Source organism: Podarcis filfolensis (assembly GCF_964270895.1).
Source record: "Podarcis filfolensis genome assembly, chromosome: 13".
Lineage (NCBI taxonomy): Eukaryota > Metazoa > Chordata > Lepidosauria > Squamata > Lacertidae > Podarcis > Podarcis filfolensis.
The window spans coordinates 7,218,261-7,228,441 of NC_139615.1; the positions used below are offsets into that span (position 1 = coordinate 7,218,261).

The following is a 10,181-nucleotide window of genomic DNA, read 5'->3' on the forward strand; positions in this document are numbered from 1 at the left end:
CTCCCTAGGCCTCAGAGGTGGTAAAGGCTAGTCAGCCCAGTCCCAGGTTGTGGGAGTAACTTCACTGGAAACCTGTTCCTGCCAGTACCCTCACCTGCTCTTCCGGAGTTCCTGACCACGCCCGGCTCCTTGCCTTGGACCCCGCTTCACCCTTGACAGACAGCCTCCAGACCCTTGATCCAGGACCGGACTCCGACCACGCCGCACAGTTACCCCCCCCCGGGGCCAGCACACAGTGGGCAAACAGGCCGTGAGTAGCCATTGCGTTTACCGTCTTAAACCCACAGCAACTGGAGAACCGCAGTACAAGGCTAGACTAGTAGCGAGAGGATTCATGCAGCGTAAGGGGTTGCATTATATGGAGGTTTATGCTCCTACTTCCAGAAGTGAAACTCTGCGCATGCTCTTGGCCATTGCTGCACAAAGAGGTTTGCTGGCACGGTATCAAGCAGGTACTGCGCTACCTGCAGAATACCAAATACTTCAGTCTCAAGCTGTCAGCTGCAGGTGAGACGAAGCTCACATGCTTTGCAGATAGTGATTGGGCGAATCTGAAGGATGGGAAGTTCGTATCTGGGTTGGTGATAAAGTTTGGGAAATCTCTGGTTGGGTGGAAGTCCCAGAAGCAAAGTCTCATTTGCGCTGTCCTCTACTGAGGCTGAATTCTGCACACTGTCAGATTTGTGCCGGGAACTAGAGTTCTATAGATGCTTGGTGCAGAGATCTGTGGGGATTGTAGCTTGCCCATCACTGTTTGGGAAGACAATCAACCCTGTTTGAAGCTAGCAGAATCTGGGCAATTTAAGGCCAGAACCAAGCATCTAGACATACGTTTCCAGAAGGTGTGTCAAAGTGTTCAGTCAGGTTTGATACGGCCAGTCATGATAACTTGGCTGATGGTTTTACCAAACCGTTGAGCTTCCAGCGTTATGGGGAGTTCTGTAGTGGTTTGGAGTTGGGGTAAGTTCTGTTACTTGCTTGCCCCACAGCAGCACAGGACGAGAGGGGGTGTGAGGAGAACCTGAGCTTACAGGGTTAAACAGCCGTATCTCTGAGAAGGATATCTCATGATGTGATCACTTGATTGAGGTGGTGGGTGGGTTCTGGAAAGAAGTGGGGAACGGATTAATCTCCCTCCAAAATCATGTTGAAGTTTGATTATTGTAGAAGCAAAGTATATTTAGCACATAACCATGAAGTTCACTAGAATGCTTTTGGCTAGTCACTGTCTATCCACATAACCCACCTCACCAGGGTTTTTTGAGGATAAAATGGGTAGGCAGAGTACACTGTATGCATACTCTCCAACATTCCTCATTTGAAAATAAGGACATTTCTCACTCTCACTCCCTCCACCATATGACCCTCCCTCAATGTCACATTTTTTATCTGTTGCCCACTCCTGCAAAACATTTCCTGTCAGATGAAGGTTCGGACGCTTGCCCTGGTGGCCCAGTCCACACATTTCAAGACCTCCCTAAATAGCTAATTTAGGGTGTTCTCGAAGCTACCAACATGTGTTTGACCAAACCGTGGGAGGCAGTGGAAGACAGGAGTGCCTGGTGTGCTCTGGTCCATGGGGTCACGAAGAGTTGGACATGACTAAACAACAACAACAAATAGCTAATTCAGGGGCAACTGTGCAGAGGTTACACTATAAGATACGGGAGGTTTTAAGCCAATATTGTTTTTCATACCCAACCTATGCAGCAACTTGAACAAACCAATACCAATTGTTGTCCATCAGTTATGTCTAAACTTAATAGCTGTTTCCTCTCCTTTTATCTCATACTCGCCCCCCACCCCAAAACATAAAGAGAGAAGGGAAATGGTCCCAGGATCCTAACATTTCTTCATTTCTTAGGTTTAGGGGGATCCCCACCACTCATAGCTCTCAACGTTTCCCTTTTTTTAAGGGAAATTCCCTTATTCCTAATAGGATTCCTGGCAAGAAAAGGGAAACGTTGACAGCTGTGCCACCACTAAATCTATAACAATACATTCAAAGTTGGATCATGTGATTTTAAGCAGCCCCTGGACATCGCACACACAGTCCCTCCACCACCCTGACAAAAAACCTTAGTCCCGATTTTCTTTGGTAAATTTACACAGACAAACACAAACAAACCAATAAATATTTTTTTAAGAAAGAGGCTAGATTAAGCCTGCTCCAGTCCCCCTTTCGTCCCACCCAGGCCGGCCCTACCCTCCGCCTGCCCCTCAGAGCTGGCGCATCCCACACAGGGCTGGGCCTTGCTGGTGGCAATCTCTCCTCCTCTTCGCCTGTCCTCTGGCAGCTGCTACAATCAGCAGCATGTGATATTGCAATGTTCCCTGCCCTGCTTTCCATGACCCCCAGAGCGTCACTTCAATCCTGTTTGTCTTCACGTGGCTGCTGTCCTTTGAACCAAGTTCTACTCTAGAGCCATGTTCACAGGCCACGGCCATCCACCAGTGTAGCACAAAAGCCCATTTCTGTGTAGATTCTGCAGCCAGCTGGTAACCCCTCCCTCTGCCTGCTTCTGCTACAGCCAGCAAGATCCTCCATTTCACTGGCATTTCCCTCCTGCTGAAAAATTGCAGAAATCTCCTCCTTCCCATCTTCTCACCTACAAATACGGCAGAATTGTGTTCTGGCTCAAATCCAAAAAATGACGCTAATTGGAAACCTGTAAAAATACATGAGTATGGCCCTGTGTGGTGTATCACAATAGCACCAGCAAGAATGAGAAGGAAATATACAAGGATAGGAGTCAACTCCAGGGGGGCGTGGGTGCTTGGGCACCCACAATAATGTAATTTGCAGGGACTGGGCACCCACAAAGTCAATGAGCCCTATGTGCAGGCATGTGCCTGTGATGTTGCACCTCCATGTTACGGCTGTGGGCACCCACAATCCTGAGGGCATGATGGTACCCCTGTATACAAGCCCACATCCTGTGTCCTGACTCCATGCATTGCAGCTTGAAGAACCGGATGGGGTTGAGAAGACTGGTTGCTGGGAACCCCTTCATTTAAAACAGATCCCTGCAGCCACATTAGGAAAAGAACTGAAAATAAAACAGCCAATATTGTAATGCTGTTATACAAATCTATGGTGTGACCTAAAATATTGTTACAAAAGTTGAATGCCTGCCCTTCTCTTTGCCGAGTGGGGGCAAGAACCCATGGGGTCCCTGGCACTCACACAGGGTCTGTGTCCCTTTGAAGGAATAGAAAACGCAGTAGAGACTATTGTCGGTTTAAGAAATATGGTTTATTCACCTATTTACACCTCCTGTCTGCATAGTGGGAGTACAAATCTTACAGCATGGTCATTTCATGGGGCAGCAGCGCAGGCATCCTTCAGCCTGCCTGCCCAAGATGGAGCTCAGCTCCTGTCCTGCCACTTCTTCCCAGCAAACCTTGCTCAAAAACTGCCTTTTCCTGTCCCCTCTAACACCCCACCCCCTCACCTGAAATCCCTGCCTCTGTTCACAGCTCAGGGCAGGCGGGAAAGGAGTTTTCTTGTGTTGTTAATGGCCCTCCATTGTACACATTTAGGCACCAGGCAAAAATGTTCCTCTTTAACCTGATCTTTGGTTGGTTGCTATCCAATGCCCTTTTAAAACGTGTTCTGGCGGGATTATAAGGTTATTTTCATTTTCATTTTCCTTATGTATTTGGTGTTTTTCTACTGTGATTTTATCCAATGAACCACCAAGACCTGCGAGTATAGGGCGATATAGAAATCTTAACAACAACAACAACAACCATCACAAAACTAACCACAGACCACACTAAAGGATAAAATATTCCTCAAAGGACATGCAACTTACAAAAGCTTTTTTAAAAAAAATATCCCTGAATTCCTCTTTTCTCTTCCCAGATGCTTCTGCTATTCTCAAATTCAGGGTCTGGGAAAGGCTTCTAGGGTTGGAGGGTGGGGCAAGGCAGGAGAAAAAAGCCGTTGCCCGATTAATTTTTTTACTGATGATGGTGCTGGCAGAATAGGAGATGGGGACAAGCAGAGCCAGCCACTCCCAAGGTCTGAGACTTTCCCTTTGGCCTCTGGGTCCTCCATGCAGTTGGTGCACCCAGCTCTGGAGATGGCAACATGGAGGTCCAGGGTGGAATGACCACAGAAACCACCACAAGGGTGTGGGCAACCTGCAGGTTCACAGGAAGGTCCAGCAGAGAGTTGTAGACCTTGCACTGCATCTGGCTGGTGCTCTCATAGAAGCAGTTCATTCATAGCTCATAGCTCCTACCAACATGTGTTGTGACATCAACCCCTCTCCCAGTCTCAATGACTGGTTAGCGCCTGTGGAAGATGGGGAGCCAAGTGACTCTTAAAAGGGACATGGGCAAAATTTCAGCTACACTAAAAGTGCAAGGTAACTGCAAGCCCATTACCCCTTTAAGAGCAGCTTAAATCGGAACATGTCTTCGAAAAGTCAGATAGTTGTTTATTTCCTTGACATCTGATGGGAGGATGTTCCACAGGGCGGGCGCCACTACTGAGAAGGCCCTCTGTTGAGTTCCTTCATTGAGGGTCAGCATGTGAACACCCGAGTATTGACAGCAGCAAGGTTTCCCTCTTGGCCTTCAGCCAGGTGATAGTTTCCTACTCTGACTGAATCAATGACACCATGAAGCTCACCTAGAGGCCTGAGGAGAAATCCCAGAGTGAAAAATGATGCACACCCCTTCCTCAGCATCTCTCTGACTCTGTCCCCGAAGGCATGATGACTATGTGACTGGCAGGTGGCCAATCAAGTAACACCTCCGGGATCATAATCGTACGCAATGGTAGCACAGCATACCTCAGCGTTGCACTACTAGACATTTCGCAGGTGGGAGGGGGCAAAGAGAGAGAGGACAAAGTTAAGCCACGCAGGAAAATCCTGAAGTTGGGTTAAAAAGAAAAAGGGTGGAGAGCTTCCTTGTTCTCTGGCTCTCGGCAAGCAACCTTGGGTGGGTCTCCCTAACTGGTGGCCTCCGCTTGCTCTACATGGGCGATTTGGTGGGTGGGGGAGAACACACACGCCTGCATGGTCTAATGAGGGTGAGAGGCACCCATTGCTTAAGGCAGTGGTTCTCAACCAGTGTGCCGTGGTACCCTGAGGTGCCTTGAATTGTGGTCAGGGGTGCCGCGGGCAACACTGGCCTCTGTCCCTCTTTCGTTCGCTCCCCCCTATGACGTCCTCTCACATTTCTAACTCAAGGGCTTGCACAGCTGTTTGTAGCATACCTAATAAAAGCGAAAGCTGCCTCTGGGGCTGGCCATTGGGTGCTGGTTGCCAGGAGGTGAGGCGGCCTTGAAGTAAGCAAGCAAGTGGGCGAGGAGCCAAGCTGGCCAGTCTGGCAGCCATTGCTGTTGGGAATGGACAGACAAGTGGGAAGCTGGGCAGGCAGGCACCATGTTGGCTTTTATTGTGCTTGCTGTATGCAATGCCTGCCTGGAAGCTGAGTGCCCAGTCCTGAAGGAGAGCCTTTCTTCCATGCAGGCCCGGCAGGGCCCACTGCTGCCATTGCTGCTGCCTGGGTAAGATGCTGGCCTCACTTTCACCCTTGGCCAGTCTCCGTTGGGCCACCAAGTCTGGGGACATCTTCTTCCCAGGCCCCCATGGGGCTGTGTGAGAAGGCGCCTCTCTTTAGGGCAGGAAGGGGGCAGCTCTGAGACCAGGAGCGGCAGGGGTGGCCTCTCAGGTGCTATCGAACTATATATTCCATTCTCATTGATGAGCCATTGGTTATGCTGGCTGGCTTGGCTACGTTGGAAATGAGTGTGTAACAAGGGTTACTGGTGGTGAAATAAGGGTGGTTTTTTTGTTTGTTGGGGAGGGTAGCATGATTAAATTTGAAAAACCCTTGCTGATGACTTAAAAAAAATCCTGCCCCTGGGAAATTTAAGAAGTTTGTCGTTCTATCTCAAATTAGTGTTTGAGATCCAAGGTATGACTGTACTAGTTGTTGGGAATGGCAGGGGTGGTGTTTGCAAGCTGCCACATAGGCACCTAATTAGCCACTGTAAGAAAAGAATGGAGGAACAGATGGGCTGCTGGCTGATCCAAAACATTATTCTTATGTTCTTATCCTTTCTTTAAGGGTGTTCTGGGTCTGAGCCCAACCAATACTTTAATGACGTGATGTGGTAATAGTGCTCCAAACCTCTCTGGTATTAGCTAGTGATAGAGGAAGCATAATGTGACAGAGTTCAGTCACAATGTCCTCACTAGACCACCACAGGCAAACGGTAAAGTGGAGGAGGAAATCACTGAAGCAAATAATGCCAGCAGAATTTATTGAGAAAAATTAGGAGGATAAGAATGTGTGGCAGCTCCGTATCAACACAGTGCCCGGTTGGGTCATGACTACCATATTTGGGGATGGGACAGAAAGAGCAAGGGATAAAGTTTTTTTCCTTGTTCTCCCCCTCTAAAACAAGGTGCGTTCAGTGCATTCAAGGTGCGTTCAGTTACATTCAGCGCGGCTGTTAAGTTGTGGGTGAACATATCTGACGACATAGCGATTCTTCAGACAGCTCTTGTTTATTCACAGGCCAGAACAGAACTGAACTGAAGGGTTCAGTCAGCTTGCTTATATAGAGCTCCAGTACAACGTAACTGTAACTATTTTCTAAAACTATCCAATCACTGAACGTCACTTTCGATCCCGTATTTGCATAACTATCTACAGTATCTCCCTGCTGGCCCTCGGTGAGAACTTCAGTACATAACAACGGCGGGAGTTCCCGCTTCGCTCTGGAGGCTTCAGGCAGCTACCTTGGAAGCTTGGAGAGCGAGAGGGGTCAGTGTGCATAAAATGAATTTTCAAGTCAGACTTTTTATGCACTTTCCTCCCTTTTCTTTATGGAAGCAATTAACCCATCACGGATTGTTCCTTAAGCTGGTCTTAAAGAGGCAATGGGCTTGCAGCTACCTTTCACTTTGTAGCGTAGCTGCAATTTAGCCCACGTCCCTTTGAAGAGTCACTTGGCTCCCCATCTTCCCTGGGCGCTTACTTGACATTGAGATTGGGAAGGGGGCTTGACATCAGGAGGGTGTCACTGGCCATACACTGAAAGATTGTCAGTGACCTACCCTGCATGAGGGGATATGGGTTGGGCTGCCTGCGTACACATGTGTCTTGCGGGGCACCCCCATATCCCATTTACACTGAGGAGCCCTAGTTCCACCAGCTGGGGGGCTGGGAGGGATACACGCCCAATGCCTAAGCCAAGGTCTTCCTATATTTGAAAGGTTAATAAAGTTGTGGCCAAATTTCCATTCCATAACACGTTGTCATGAGTCATTATTCATTTCTGGTTGTCCCTGGGGGCTGGGAAGGTCGCCACCTGGTCACGCAATGTTTACCCAGCCTAGGGTGACTTAGATGAACAGGGGGGGCACTTCTGTTGGAGGCAGATTTTTATATCCTTGCCTTGGTGGCCCATTCCACACATTTAAGGAGCTACCTAGGTAACTGTGCAGAGGTTATGGGATATGGTGTGGGATGTAATACATCAGTACAGTCAATTACAACATGCTTTGCTTCCTAGAGTGGACACTGTCAGGTGGGTGTTTAACTTCCTGTTCCCCCTGTAAGTGACTCAGCAGATGGGAATGGTTCTATAAAAGGGCAAGTCACGCAGTCATCTTGTCTCAGTTAACTCTCAGTTCATTCTCGCAACCATTTTGTTGTCTACTGGCTCTCAGCCAGCAGCACTTGGGCCCATCCTCACAAAGGATGTAAGCCACGTTCTATGTTTGCAACCTGAAGCTTAAAGCCTGCCTTCTAGGATGTGTACTGTGAACAACTTATGAGTAAACTTATTGTTCTACTTTTAAAGACAGACTTGTGAGTCTTTATTGTATTTTAATAGGGAGAAAAGGGGACACCAGGAATAATCCATCTAGGCAAGTCAGATTGGATTAGTCATTTTGTAGAGATTCAAACAAATCTAGTGAAATATACTCGAGGTCGAGTGTGGATTTCATGCTCTTTATTCAGCTCATATAGGCGAGGAATGGAAGTTCCCCCCAAACGTCTGCTTTATATATATTATTTACACAATTTGCCCCATGTTATTGGCTAATTCTAGGATTCTCCTGTAGGCCAATCAGGTTGCGGATTCACTTCCACCTGGAGTTGGGTTGGGTGGCCCCTGCGGACCAATCAGACTGCTGCATTTTGGATCCTATTGTTCTAGGACCAATCAGACTGCTGCATTTTGGATCCTATTCAACTAAGTACATAACATCTACCAACTAGCTTCCGCGAATATAGAGGGGATTTGCTCTGCTAAATCACTCACTAGCATAAGTGAAGGAAGGATACTACTTAACAAATATTTCCTTGCCTATTACAGTGGTACCTCGGGGTAAGTGCTTAATTTGTTCTGGAGGTCCGTACTTAACCTGAAACTATTAGCACCACTTTAGCTAATGGGGCATCCTGCTGCTGCTGCGCCGCGGCTGCACGATTTCTGTTCTCATCCTGAAGCAAAGTTCTTAACCTGAGGTAATATTTCTGGGTTAGTGGAGTCTGTAACCTGAAGCGTATGTAACCCGAGGTAGCACTGTCTCCTAAACATCCCCACAAGGGGGATGTTTTTAGCTCTCCTTGGTTTTCAAACCCAGCCTGTGCAGCAACCTGAACATGCCAATGCCTTCTCTGGAAAGACTGGGATGCTGGGTGTCTTCCATATAATGTTGGGAAATGGACGCTTGCCCCTTCCTCCGAGTGGGTGGCTGTTGCAGATCCTCATGCTTGGTCGCCGTCCCCAAGCAGCCAGATCACAGATGGTCAGGTAGCCATCCAAGAGTTCCCCATGACACCTGGGGAGCTGGCAGGATAAGACGCCTGCCTGGGTGAGAGGGGATGCTTTGCTGCTGAAAGGGCACTAGGAGCCCACCTGCCAGGGCTGCCACTGAGACATAAAAGCCAGCAACACCTTCTGCCCTCAATAATTTTTTGTAGAACCTCTGCTATCTGACTGTGTCCTCATCCAGCTCAAGTAAGCCTAACGGGCCACAGATTTTCCTACTTGGGGCCACACGCACAATGACCCCCGGTCTTCTGTAGAGATTTGAAATGTCAGAGAATCTAACAGATAATATTCAGCACTCCTGCCAAACTGCAAGCCTCCATGATATTCTCGGGAGAAACCATGACATTTAAACCTTTGCCGGGATTGTAACCTGGATATAAAAGAGAGAGGAGTTAGAGTTATTGAGGAGGCTTACAGATTCATTTTTATAGCAGTTTTTCTACCACTACTGATGAATGTGAATGTTACAAGACAGGGGCTCCTCTACTCCTTGGGGAACATGTGTCATTGAGAGGAGCAATATTTCCTGACCCGAAAGCAGAATGCAGGTAGATTCTGGGAAAGCCTCATGTAGTTTCAGATAATATGATCAACGAGTTGGGATAAAGTTTGGGGACATCCTGCTGCTGTGAAGCTGGTGTGAAAAATAAAGAAAGGAGGCACATCCTTCGGAATAACCCTGCCATGCTGAATACATCAGTTGCTTAAAACATGGTGCTGAAATGGTCCAGAACGTACCTTACGTAGCACTGGTAATAGTGCCAGTTCCACATATAGGGATGTTGTACATGAATAAAGGGCTTTTGTGATGTCATGTTATACTTTAATGTTCTGAACTGCCTGTGATCTGCTAATGAACGGTGGTATACAAATTTAAAAAATAACAATTAAATTATCTCAATTACACTCAAGCTTCTGGAAGAACTTTCTGAGAACCTCACAGAATAGCCTCTTCTTGGATTTTCTGGGTGGAGCTACTGATGGAAAACATATCTCACCAAAGTCTCCCAGGATGCTATATAAGCAGGCCTGGTGGCCCACATGTCATTCACACTGAATCCTATAATGTGGGCCAAGATCTTCTTACCATTTGTGGGACTCCTTTGCGGGGCCAGCCTGCCACTGACTTCTTCTCAGGCTGCTCCAGGTGAGTTTGCTTCTCTTTCCTTCCTCTTTGCAGCCTTCTCATGCATGTACCTGAAATCTGGGCATCTGGAACCACCCTTAGAAACAGAGCAATAACAACCCTTGGATTCTATTCCTCCAGCTTTTCTGCTTATTTGCCAGCAGTAAATGGGATAGTCATTTCAAAGTCTTTCCAAAAATACCCTTTTATTAACATTTGTAAGTGCCTGTTTCTGTGTGC

The 10,181-nt window shown here is 47.6% G+C and overlaps 1 protein-coding gene across 2 annotated transcripts in view; it reads left to right on the forward strand.

The window, feature by feature from the left end:
* Positions 1 to 10,181, forward strand: part of LOC310747185 (uncharacterized protein) — a 41,177-nt gene that overhangs the window by 19,909 nt on the left and 11,087 nt on the right. Inside the window, exon 1 of one of the 2 annotated variants that reach the window (XM_083581544.1) lies at positions 9,800 to 9,962. The exons of the other annotated variant lie outside the window; for it this stretch is intronic. Coding sequence (XP_083437670.1) covers positions 9,857 to 9,962 — 106 coding nt within the window. The 5' untranslated portion in view covers positions 9,800 to 9,856. Of the gene's footprint in view, positions 1 to 9,799; positions 9,963 to 10,181 lie in introns of those variants that run through there. 2 annotated transcript variants of the gene reach the window in all.